We start from the raw sequence: 13,500 nt of genomic DNA on the forward strand, positions 1-13,500 counted from the left end.
GGGGTACTGTTTGAATGGACACCATGAATTCCTGATAAATCTGGTTACCTCTTTAATCATTACATGTGCAAATGAGTGCTCTATGTTTTATATTGTGAAATAATTTGGATTTCTGGTAGCTATACCAGAAATATATTGCCAGGTTTTATCATTGTTTCTGAGTAAAACACAGGGAATAGAAAAAGCTGATTTAATCTCTTGGTATCATTAATTTTAAAATATCTGTGAAATACAAGTAATTCATAAAAGTTGTAGAAAACTGATATATCCTGAAGTCAATCTCCTATACTGGAAATACACACAGTTTAAGTCATCAGCAAATTAAGAGCACACATATTCCTTTTCTTAGACCTCAGGGGAACTTAGAACATAACGGCTTAAGCATGACTATAAACCTCACCTGTATGTGAATTATGATTGTTTCTGTTTTCAGCTAGTACTTGCTGTGTAAATGTACCTTTAGTCACAAATACTATTTTCAGGTTCGTGTGTTGTGGTTCGTGTGTATGTACATGTGTATGTGAATGTGCCTGCCTGTACAAGTGAGTGTGTAGACCAGGGAAGGACGCTGTCTGTCTGTCTTTGTTGCTCTCCATGTTACTCCATCAAGACAGGGTCTGTTATTGAACCTGAAGCTTGCCATTTTGTCCAGGCTTGCTGGTCAGCTGTCTTCTAGAATCTGCTTGTCTCTGTCCCCCAGCAGTGATACAAGCACATGGGGCCCGGACCAGCTTCTGTATCGGTACTTGGGATTTCACACCCAGGTCCTCATGTTTCCACAGCGAGTTCTCATACTGCTCACTGAGCCACCTATAACCCTTGCATTCATTTTTAAGAAGCTTCAGATTTTACACTTTCTAGTAACTTTTATTTATTTATGTTTATGTGTGTGTATCTGCAGTGTGCACAGCAGATGTCTGACAAATCCAGGCAGAGAGCTTCAGATACCCTGAAGCTAGAGTTACTGGTGGTTGGAAAATCCCTGAATGGGGTGCTAAGAACTATATTCCAATCCTCTGAAAGAGCAGCTTTTTAACCACTGAGCCATCTCTCCAGCCCCCAATTTAATTTTGTTTTGAAACAGGGTGGAGTTTGATATGTGGGACTTGAACTCAGAGATCTGCCTGCCCCTGCCTCTAGAGTGCTAGGATTAAAGGTGTGTGCCACCATGAGAAGCGATGTACTAGTTATCTTGACAGCTGTTACAGTTTTTAATTTTTGTTTTTTTTAGTTTCCTGATATTATATCATTGCTCCCTTCCCTTTTCTTCTCCTAAACCTTCTGATGTACCTTGTTCTCTTTTAAGTTCATGGCCCTTTTCATTAATTGTTATAAACATATATGTATTTGTGTATATATTCCTAAATGCATAAATACAACCTATAAAATGTCATTTGTTATATAATGTCACATGATCAGGGCTGACCTTTTGATATTGGATAACCAGTTGATATACTTTTTGAGGAAGACTATTTCTCTCACTCTCAGCATTCCTTAGTTCATTGTGTCTGGTTGTGACCTCTTGGGTTTTCCTCATACATATTAGCATGCAGTGAGATACGCCTGTAAAGTTTCTCCAACATTACTGCCTAATCATTGAGCAAAGATGACAATAATAATACATTATTATTTTTAATAAATACATTATTATTTTTTAAGCCATTTGCCTGCTATTGAAGAACTCCGTAGCTGGTTCTTTTGCTTTAGTGCATCATTTCTTGAGCTTAAGACAGAACTCAGGTACTTTAAAGCACATCTTTCAAGTCCAGCTGATTTCAAACACAGATATATATAGTTGTATCAACAAGCCTGAAACAGCTTTTTTGTGTTTATATTTCATCAGTAGGGAAAAGCAGAAATTATATCAAGAAACCAATGCTCAGCAAAAGAGGAGAAACTTTTCATATGGGGTCCCAAGAGTGACATCTTTTGTGTGAACGTTTAAACCATCCTAGAGAATGCAGAACTGCATTTTACACTGCAAAGTCAGAGGTGCTCTGATCAATTGGCAGGTTATTGTGTTGTTCCTGCCACACCTATCAGGCTTGTGCTGGGTACAGCCTGCAAATCCTTATCTGAGATGCTCCAAAACTGGGATCTGTTGGAGTACTGTTGTGAACTTCAAAAAGTTTTGGACTTTTGGTTTTGGATTATGGATCCATGCAAACATTCCAAAATCTGAAAATTTGAACTTTAAAACACAGGTCTTAAAACATTTCAGATAAGATTCTCAGCTACTGTGAAGTAGATAGAATGCAGTTTATGGGGAAAAGGCTGCCTGTCTCCATAGTGATTGGGAAATAGCTTTCTTTCAGGTACATTTATAAGTCATTGTTTGAATTTAATTAGAAAAGGAGGCATACACAGATACTGAGGTGAAGTGCAGAAGGCTCATACAACAGAGCACTAGTAATGCAGTTATGTTCTCCCTAGGCCTGGAATCCTGCTGCAGAAGACCAGTGCTTTGACAGATGCCATCGACTTGGCCAAAAGCAAGAGGTTATCATCACAAAAGTGAGTTTCTACAGTTAGTATTTTAAGAATATGTTTGCTTTTAAAAGTAACACAGGAATATATGCATACATTACTGCCACAATTGAAGTAGAATCGTGTAGAAAATGTAAAACTCATCCTTTTTCCTCCTTCATAGTTTCAAACATGTTCAAAGATTATTTTTTCTGTAGTTATATTCTAATTCATGTATATATCTCAACATTAAAAATTTTTGAAAGAAAATGAGATAATCCTTTATTATTTTATAATATATTCTTTTCCCTTAAACGTGTTGAATATTTACTGTCTGTATGCATTTAGATCAGCACTTTCTTACTGTGGTAAATATGTACACATTGACTATTTCAGCCATCATTTTAAGCATGCAGTTAATTTCCATTAGGAATATTCAGTGTGCACTCACTGTCACCATCCATCTACAGAACTTCTCGTGTACCACCTAGCCGAATCCTGTACTCATTCTATACTTTGTACTCCTTTATACCCCCCATTGCTCTCCACAACCAGCCACTCACAACCACCCTTCTGCTTTGTCTGTGAATCTGAATCCTCATTGGCACCTGCACACAGATCTATATAGTCTTAAGCTTTGTAATACAAAGCATTGTCATAAAAGGTTGCTGTACATATATTCTTATGTACATATACCAGTATTTCTTCACGGTAGATCCACAAAACTATACTTGGGGACTAGAATTGTTAGTAAATAACTTCAGGTTGTATTCAGTGTAGGCCATGTGGTGTTGCTGGAGGTGGAGCTAATGGACAGAATGCCAATCCAGCCTACAGGAGGCCTTGAGTTGGATTGCCAGCATTACAGAACAAAAGCAAACATTATAATAGTCTCTATAATGTAGGAGTGATGTAAATTTATGTGGCTATAAGCGAATGCACATGCACTCATTTGCATTTACCTTACATGTAGGCCTTAAACATAGTTCATATGTCTGCTACTCATGGTTGTTTTTTTCTTCTGTGAACTATTTTCATTTCTTCTTTTTTTTTGCTTGTAGTGTAAACAGTTTTATACTCAGAGACTTTTTGTATTTTGATTTTAGTTTATTGTATATCTTGAGAATGGTTTATCTCCAGCTCTTAAATGTAAATTTTCTGAGCTTTTTGTCAAGAAAAAGTTTTAAAGTTCTGATTTCAAATCTGTTTTGTTTTTATTTAAACATGTTCTAAGGCCTTTTTTTTTCTGTAGTTACAGAGTACTATGAGAACCCTTTACTTTTTCAAAGTATTCTTTGTTTATATTAGGTTTTAATGTCTTAGGACTTGTGGCTTTAATTGCACTTATGAAAAGTCATTCTGTATTTATGTTTCTTTTGGAAGATGTGTTTTTATGAAATGCCTCTATGTTTATTCCTTTTCCAAAAGAAGAAGCTGCTGTTCTGTCACTTTTTGTGGTTCTGGAGTTTGTTTTGCTTTGAAAAGTCTTTTCTACTAGAAGAAATTATATATATAGGTGTCTATTTTAAGTTCATTCTCTTTCCTTGATGTCTTCCTTTTCTCAGAATAATACTTTTTAACTGGAGAGATGGCTTTAAGAGTTGAGAGTACTTGCTGCTCTTTTAGAAGACCTAAGTTTGGTTCACATCAGCCAGGTCAGGCAGCTCACAACTACCTAAAACTCCAGCTCCAGAAGGTCAGCTTCTGGCTCTCATCCTACACATAACACACACGCACAAGCACACACAAATAAAAATAACTTCAGAACAAAAGTATGTTTGTGTGTGCGTGTTTGTGTGCATGAGTGTGTGACCAGTTATGTGCACATGGAGGCCAGAGGACAGCCTAGGGTGTTGTATCTCAAGCACAGCATACCTTTTTAGAGATGGGGTTTCACTGGCCTGGAACACTCACCAAATAGACTAGGCTGGCCGGCCAGCGAATCCTAGAGATCTGCCTCCCTCCACCTCCCCAGCACTAGTAGTGTAAGCATATTGAACCATGCTTGGCTTTTTAAATACAGCTTTTGCAGCTTCACTTAGGTGTACTGACTAAGTCTACAAACTGATTTAGATATCTGATACAGTGTTCTCATTGATGTTCATTTCAATTTTTTTTTTTTAGTTGTCGCTATTGCTACGGAAATTTGACGCTATACCATTATATCCCACTTGTGGAATCTTGCTTAGGATATACTAAATTTATAATTTCCCTGATAACTGTCATCTTTAGCAGTAAGAAGTGTTTCTGCATTAAGTAGTGTATCTAGTTTTTAAATGTATGTCAGTAAATTTCTGTGATACAGCTTTTCTTTGTTTCTGCAATATCTAGGATATTTTAGTGTTTGTTAGAAATACTTTGTTACTTCACATTAAATGATTTCCTGGGAAGGCTTTACTAGAGATCATGAATATTCCTAGGTGAAGATCTTGTTGTTACTTTTTAAGATTCTTATCTGAAATGAATTTTATTGAGTTTCTTAATCATCTGTTGCCACATTGACATGTACCTCTTCATGTACTTAAAGACTTTTATTTGACTCTTGATAGAATGCTAAGTTTATTTTTGTAATATTCTAGCTATGGGAATACCTATATAATTTGTGTATGTGAGTTCTGGTGTGGTGATTGTGGAGGATGGTGTGATTTCTGTGCTTCCAGCCACATGTGTGAGAAATGACATTGGATGAGAAAGGGAAGCCATGCTCAGCTCTTGCATATGTTCTAAATAGCCTCACTGCATGTTGAGAAAAGGAGAGTAATTAAAAACCATATACACATATATCTATTAACGTGAAATAACAGAGTATTCCCGACAAGTACTATAAAATGGCCAAGTTACTGCAAGAACAGAAGAAGCTGGATTATAGCTGAATCTGTTTTTAATTATACTTTAAATAGAAATAAGTTCCATTGTGTACTGGCCTGAAAAGAAGATTGAAAGATGTGTGTGTGTGTGTAAAATTATTTCACTTTTAAAATGTGGATATTGTTGAAATATAAATTCTTTTAAAGGTGATGTGTTACTGTTACTGTTTTACCATGTCTCCAGTTTATTCTTTGACTTTAGTGGACAATGTTGTTAGCATCCTCATCCTTGGTTCAGGAATAATCTTATGTTCTTAGTTACTTTTTTTTTTTTTTAAGAGCATCAAAAAACTTCATTTTGTTACCTGAAAAGTTCTTAATTAACTTCACTTATTTTTCTTTTTGAAGTTCATTGTGAAGGATTCTGTTGAAGAAAATATGTTGAAAATACAAAACACCAAAAGAGAACTTGCAGCTGGAGCTTTTGGAACGAAAAATGATGCTAATGAAATGAAGCAAGCTAAAATCAATGAGATCAGAACTTTAATTGATTTATAATTTGTGGGATTTTTGTAAGGTCAGTTTGAACAGGTACTCAAGTTTTACAGATGAAAAGTACAGATTTAAAAATGAGACCTAGAGAATACTCTCTCTGTGGGCATACTTTATATTAATAAAGTGGTGTTGCTGACAAATCTGTGTATGAATGAGCCTGTTTTTAGTGACGCTTCAGACAGCAGTAAGTTCCATGTTAAAGTGGCCTGAAAGATGTTTTCAAGTTTCTTTGCTCTCCAGCTTTTCGTAATGCCTTTGCTGAGTATTTGCCTACATTACCCATGTATTCCACATTTTCATAATTAAGTGTGCTCGAAGCTTATACTTTTGATCACTGGGTTAGTTTTTTTTTTGCTGGAAATATTTAATTATTCACCAAAGCCTTTGATTAGTGATTCAGTGGATTCATGGTCCTTGTAAATTGTTAACAAACATGTATACAGGACATAAGAAAGGTTTTATTGACTGTTCAAAAACTAGTTGCATCTATAGTCAAATCTTAAATGAAAGTTCAGGGAGCAAGTTAATTGAAAGTTTTTTATAGATTCATTGACATATAACTTATGTATTTGACTTGCAGTGTGTATTTAGAAAACATTAGGGACTATATCAAAGCATTGCATGTTCATTTTAGTAAGTGGTACTGCGTTCATTACTTAAACTGTAATGATAGAATGACATGTAAATAGTTTGTAGGGGTGAGGAATCATTCTGTTTTGTTTTGTTTTTTTTTTTTGAATGCTTAAATAATGTAATTTAAATATATATTTTTTATAAATGCTTTTATTTATGTAGGTTTTTGGAAGTAACTTTGTAAGTTTTTATAATACAGAAGACTAGTACTATATGTGAGAAGATTGATAATCAGGATAGAAGTTGGGCTGGATGACCTCCAAAATCATTTCAACTCCTAAAGTCATCTTAACCTTGGATATAGAAATGTGTGTAGAGAATCAGAATTTAATTTTGGAATTTTACTAACTGATCCATTCATTTATCTTACCTTTTGTTACCACGGAATTATAGATGACTTTGAGTCATATTTGAAACAGTCAGGGTAGATAATCAGTAGCTGTATTGTCCTGTAGATTTTTTTTTTTTTTAATCCAGCGAGGAGATGACTAAGAAAGCTTCATGGTTCATGATACAGACTGAAGAACATTTGAAATGTTATTTATACTACAAGAGACTGACTAAAAGAGATGACAGATAACCTTTTAAAGTGTATACCATTTATCTTACCCACTAAATCCTCCCCAACCTGTTATTGCTCCAAGGGAACAGGATTAGCCAGCAGACGTCTTCTCAGTCCTGTTTCTCATAGCAGCAGGCAAGGCGGGTGTGGTTGTGAGGAGGACTTCTGCAGGGCTGAGAGTGGAATAACTGGGTTTGGCCTGCTAGTGTCAGGAGCCCACGAGAGATTGTTCACCTGGCGGAATAGTGCCACACACACACTGAATCTCATCTCATACGGAATTAGAGTTCTTTAGTTCCCACATACAGTGAGGTTAAGTATAAACTGGTTTTGGCTCAAACAAACAAGAAAGGAACCCACTTTCCCCATTTTAATTACAAATAAACTTGACACAGAAGTTAAGGTGGTGTGCTTCTTACCCAGAGAACTGCAGAGCTGTGCTCTAAAACATTCAGAGCAACCAATCTGTCAAACGATTTGTGTTTAGTATATCAAGTGGTGTTGATAAAAAAGCTAATTTATGATATATAAACCACTGGAATGAAAAATTTTACAATGTGCTGTCTTACTACTTAGAAATGTCCTGAAAATGCTGTGTTTCAGATATGTCTCCAACTGGAATTTCTCTTTAAATTTAAAAATCAATAAAAGTCTAAAAATTTTATCTTTGTCATCGTTTAGTGACTACTTTCTTTTTAACAGGAAAAAAATATTTTTTAATAATTTATTTTATTTTATATGTGAAGGTGTCAGATTCCTTGGAATTGCTAGTACAGACAGTTGTGAGCTGCCATGTGGGTGCTGGGAATTGAACCCGGGGCCATTTGGAAGAGCAAACAGTGCTCTTAACCACTGAGCCATCTCTCCAACCCCCATCTTACTTCTATAAAGACGTTCATTACACAATTTTTCATTGAATCACTTTTAAAAGTGTTACTGTAGGGGCTGGAGAGATGGCTCAGCGGTTAAGAGCACTGATCACTCTTCCGGAGGTCCTGAGTTCAATTTCCAGCAACCACATGGTGGCTCACAACCATCTGTAATGGGATCTGATTTTCTCCTCTGGTGTCTCTGAAGACAGAGCATGCATGCATAAATAAATAAATAACTTAAAAAGTGTTACTATAATTTACTTATTTATATTCAATTTTTGTACAACTATTGAAATGTTCATTCAGATCTTAGGTATATTTAAAGTTTATATAAAAACATTGATTTAAAATACTGGGTTTCATTTAATTTCCTGATTTTGAGAGCAGATGGAGTTATAATAACCATGTGTAATAAATTAGAGAATTTGCATTTGACATTATACTTTAGGATTAGAAATAATCCTACTAATAATTTATTACTAGTGAGTATATTGATCACTTCCCTTCCATAAATTTCCACCTTATAATTTTGAGTTAGTACTTTATATATATATATATATATATATATATATATATATATATATCTTATAAGTGTGCAGAGTTTTGAAGGGGTATTTTGATATGTAGCTGTCTGGAAACAATTTAAAAATATTTTTCAGTAAGGAAATAGCTCACTTTTTTTAAAGCGTCTTTGAAAGATGAAGGTGATGAAAGATGACATCTACCAAAGAAATGGTGTTCCTTGGTAACAGCGCACCTGATAGGTTGATACGCCTTCATATTTATTGTTTTGTGATAAATGTGTACTGTTCCTAACTACAGACTTCACTCAATACCTATTAATGTAAAATGTAAACATCATGTAAGCTTTTTCACCTTAAAGCTTACTTTCTTTGCTATATTTAAAATAGGGAACAAATGGCAATTTAGTTTTTGATTTCACAGAATTTGATGTTTTTTAAATCCTTTCTAAATTATAGAATATTTTCAGGCTGCAGAGATGGCTCAATAGTTAAGAATACTGACTGCTTTTCTAGGGGTTCTGAGTTCAATTCCCAACTACTACAACCATCAATAAAGGGATCTGATTCCCTCTTCTGGCATATAGGTGTACATGTAGACAGAGCACGCTCACATTAATAAAATAAAACCAAACCAAAAAACAGAGTAGTTTTGTTATAGCTGGCTGCAGTGGCACAGGGCTGTAATCCCAGTACTCAGGAAGGCAGAGGCAGGCAGATCTCTGTAAATTCAAAGCCAGCCTCATCTATAAAACAAACCAACCAACCCATAAATATTCAATCATACTGTTTCCCATACACTGTATTTGGATCACATAATGCTTAGCCACGAAAATAAGATGGGATTTTATCTCTAGCAGAGACTCAGAAGCCAAAAAGGAAGAAGTATATGACTTAGCCAGATTAGCTATAAGAGGTCTGTGATTCCATTATTACAATGGTATGACCAGTGGCAGAGGCACTTTAGTCCTTTTGGTAAATATTTCTTGTACTTGAAAATCATAGCAACTCATTGTCTTAACAGTCCAAGAGTCTCAGAGACATTCTACCACTAATATAAGTAAGATAAGGAGTTCTTATAACCAGCCTCTGAGTTGCTTTGTAGTCATTTTTGTCTTTAGGTATCCAAACCCTGTGTATTCATTCAGCCATACCAAGAAGGAATATCTACAGATACTACAGAAAAGAAAGTAGGGACCATAAAAGCCCTTGCAGCTTTTGTCAGTTCAATCTTGTTTTCCTCATTGATAGTCTCTATTTCCTTCAGCAGAACTATTTGTGATACTTTGTTTTGGTTATAAAATTCTGTTTTGTTGCAGCATATTTGATCCCATTGTGACCCCCCAAATTGTGAACTGTAAAGCCGCTTCTTGCTTGGTGTTTTTGAGCCCTATCACACACCTTTAATCCAAGGATTTTCTGTTTATTGTAAACAGGTGGTTATGGTGTGGTTCAGCCATCCCTAGCACACACCTTTTATCCACTGTACACAGGATTTAATAAAGTTAACCCTAAGTCAAAAGATAGAACAAGCAACCAGCTGACAGGGATTAAAGAGCAGGAAAGACTTTGAGTGGAGAAGTAGGAGCTTTAGCTCTCAGGCTTTTTGGGCTTTGAGTTAGCAAGCCTCTGGCCGTGGGTTTTTTGGCCTTTTCCTCCTGTGGTGTCAGCAGAGCTCATGAGCCTTTGTAGCCTTTTCCATTGGGATGTGAGGAGAAGGAAGGTCAGCTGGCTGCTTTCTCTGCCTCTCTGAGGTAGCAGGTTTTCAGCCTGGCATCTGGCTCCGGATTCTTTATTGGTAAAATAGAACGGTTGGGATCTTCATTTTTTTTTTTTTTAACAACACTGTTTTAGGCACCACCTTCACAGCTTGCCACCCATTGCAGCCCACATGCTGTTGATGCCGTGGGTCTTTGCTGTCAGGTAACTGAAGGAATGCAGAGGCTTAGGCACCCAGAAGTTTAACAAAGTTATTTTGTATTGTTTTGGCTAAAACACTAGAAACCATGGGTCCAGGATTGAATCCGTTAATTTTGAAAGATTGCTGAGTATACTAATTACTGATACGGCCTGGTAATTTTAAGGTTTCACGAGTCAAACTATCTGCATACTCATAAGGGATTCAATGTATGGCAGGCTACCTTTCATCTCACTTTTCTCCACTGGTCAGTCCTGTCACAATCACTGGAGAATACATTTAAGTCTCCCTAAATAATTTTTTAAAGCATATACCAGTATGACGGTTTGTATTTTTGAAACTAATTACACAAATTTGAAAAATTACTGAATGACATTTTTCACGGGTGAGGTAGAGAAGTACTTAAACAACCAAGGTATGTCAATAAATCTTTATTTGTTATACATGGTGCTACCACAGGTACCATCAGAGAGCACACTGCAATTTTCAAGTAGACCGAACCAAAAAAAGAGCAAGTCCGCATGCTGCCTTCATGGTGCATAGAAAACTGGTGAACTAACACTAGCTGATAGGCGTATGAATCACTCCACAGTGTTAATAAAGGCCACGTTAGCCTGACATGGAATTACCCCTCTGACAGGCTTTGAGCACTTCTAAATTGCAGGGCTAGTGAAGAGTGCAACAAATAGGGGAAAATGTCATATCTTGTTTTGAAGGGAGATAGATGGGAGAGTCAAGTTTTGCACCACTTGAGAGAACCATCTTAGTAGCTTAATGTTGGCTTTCCTTTATCACACACATTGGCAACTGAAGAATCAAAAGAGTTTCTGAAAAAGTCTAGGGTTAAACAGAACACTTATCCATATGACAGAATTACTGCTTCATAACGCTTGCCCAGTTCTCACCTGTTGTCCTGCCAGAACCCTTTATCTGATGAGGTTTAGTGAAAGCCTCTAACAATTGTAACAGAGTTCACATACTAAGTATCAGAAACGTGCCTATGACATGGAGGTGTCCACGGGGAAATGGCAGTGCTTCTATTGTAGGTACGTGTCAAGTTTTCTCTTGATGTTATCAAAAGAATCTGCTCCCATGTAATCAGCCTGGCCCTGCTCCCACCGCTCCTTCCTTTCTTCTGAGGACATAGAAGGTTGTGGAGTAGCTGGGGCCTCCCCAAGGGACAGGTGTGACAAGGCTCCTGAGACATGTTCCTAGAAGAGAGTCATCAGAGTCACCTTAAGAGCTGAAGTTCTCATGAACTTAAAGAGTGCAATAAACAGAACATGAGAAAAGTCAAAATGAGTCATCATGCAAAAACTGAAAAGCATTACATGAAACAAACAAACAAAAGACAAGAATACAAGGGCCATATGATTTTTTTTTTCCCTAAGAAAATGAAGACTTCTTGACTCAGTGAAAACATTGGGAGAACAAAGTAATTAGGGTTAATGTTTAAGTTCTGCATACCTTTCTACAGAAGCCACAAGAGAAAGCCAGTGTATAGACCAAGTCTGAAAGCTGCAAACAGTTCAGTAGAAAGCGTAAGATGGACGGACAAGGGAACACAAATCTTGATAAATTCTTGATCCATGTGGGCTTGGAAAGGTTGAGAACTTAAACAAAATGATTCCTCAGATACTGCGCTTCGTGGAGAACTTACCCAGAGGGACAGAGTGCATACTCAAGTCACTGTTCTATGAAGGGAAGCTAAGAGGTTTGAGGCTGTGCCAATTTTTCTGTCCAAGCTTTCATTTGATTTGCAAGTGGCATCTATTCTTGGAGCTTCTGATACTTTGCTTGGTTTTAGACAACTGTTTCTGTTTCCCATCTTCACCTTTTCTTGATACATGCAGCAAATCTATTCTACCTTAAGTTAGATTCTGATTGCATCTGAGCTAAGTGGGTACCGGAAGTCTTACAAGAAAAAGAATGGATAAAAATAGGTAATGCTTTTAACAGAAAAAAAAAATGGTGGAACATTTTTTGTGTACTTGGTTTACTGGCATAAATAAGTATATTGTGTGAGTATACAGAAACTCCCAAGAGTTTAGGTAAAGGGTTTTTACTGATGTGTAAAACTGTAGAGGTTATTTAAATGCACTGAAACTCCAAGAAGTTTAGGTACAGAAGTTTAGTACAGAAGTTTACTGACATGAACAACTGTTAATCCATGTACGGAAGCTCCAAGGAGGTTTAGGCACCGAACATCAGCAGAGCACAGGCAAGGCAAGGAAGTTCGGACAGCAGATCAGTTCTCCCTTTGCCTTCTACTTGCAACAAAGGTGTAAAAGACATTGTCATCTCTCATTTTCTACCTCACAGCACCGTAACTAGAGTTTACAGTGAACATCCCTAAGAGACAGGGCCCTGAGGTCAAGCCTGATATGGAGCTAACAAAGTAGATGAGTATTTAATTAAAAAATTTCTCCCTTCTCCTGCTATCAAATGCTATACTTAATTATTGGCCTTGCAGATCAAATTTTCGTAAAGATCATAGTCTTTCAGAAATGGGTTTGAGCCCTAGATGTTATTGTAATCCTTTACAATAGTAAAGTTTTTGTGACTTTTTTAAGCCTTATAATTTCTTTATAAAGGGGATATTAACAATAACTACAGAGCTGAATGGCCTAGTTGTATTAAGGACTTTCTGTGCTGCTAGGCCCTTCTGTGGACAGGTATTAGGATACACACAGTACTGACTAGGAAGAATTTGCTATTTCTCCCTTTCTCATCCCTACATTGAGCATTACCTCATCATTTACTCAGTTGGGTTTTGGTGTGTGTGTGTGTGTGTGTGTGTGTGTGTGTGTGTGTGTGTGTTTGTATCTTAATATGTAAAGTAACATTCTTCATCTTCTTCCAATTCAGCATGAAGAACAAACCTCAGAAAAGTACCTTTAAAACCAGAAAACATGCTAATGAAGGTTGTTACAAAATTTACGGTGTCATCTCCCTCTCACAAAGGGATCATTTTACGATCTTAGGGGAATAAAACAGAAAGTTAGTGTATTCCTATTGTTGTGATTGACACAGAAAGTTCATTTTTCTAAGCAGACGGCAAATACAAGATATATTTAATGGCTTGAAGTTTTAAACCTTAAATGCGACATTCTCCCCACCCCTCCCACCCAGCGCTGGAGAGAGAAGGTAGGACTTGCACATACTA

The 13,500-nt window shown here is 36.6% G+C and overlaps 2 protein-coding genes across 3 annotated transcripts in view; one reads left to right on the forward strand and one right to left on the reverse strand.

The window, feature by feature from the left end:
- Positions 1–7,685, forward strand: part of Hltf (helicase like transcription factor) — a 48,393-nt gene extending 40,708 nt beyond the window's left edge. Inside the window, exons 24-25 of the mRNA XM_021637851.2 lie at positions 2,434–2,514; positions 5,682–7,685. Of these exons, the coding sequence (XP_021493526.1) occupies positions 2,434–2,514; positions 5,682–5,831 (231 nt within the window). The 3' untranslated portion in view covers positions 5,832–7,685. The remainder of the gene's footprint in view (positions 1–2,433; positions 2,515–5,681) is intronic.
- Positions 7,686–10,750: 3,065 nt separating this feature from the next.
- Gyg1 (glycogenin 1) overlaps positions 10,751–13,500 on the reverse strand; it is a 35,605-nt gene continuing 32,855 nt past the window's right edge. Inside the window, exons 7-8 of one of the 2 annotated variants that reach the window (XM_021659958.2) lie at positions 11,802–11,852; positions 10,751–11,545 (exon numbers count right to left, since the gene is read on the reverse strand). In XM_021659958.2, coding sequence (XP_021515633.2) covers positions 11,372–11,545; positions 11,802–11,852 — 225 coding nt within the window. In that variant the 3' untranslated portion in view covers positions 10,751–11,371. The remainder of the gene's footprint in view (positions 11,546–11,801; positions 11,853–13,500) is intronic. The other variant, XM_021659959.2, reaches the window with a different exon arrangement.

The sequence above is a fragment of the Meriones unguiculatus genome, chromosome 2, assembly GCF_030254825.1.
Source record: "Meriones unguiculatus strain TT.TT164.6M chromosome 2, Bangor_MerUng_6.1, whole genome shotgun sequence".
In the NCBI taxonomy this organism is placed as follows: Eukaryota; Metazoa; Chordata; class Mammalia; order Rodentia; family Muridae; genus Meriones; species Meriones unguiculatus.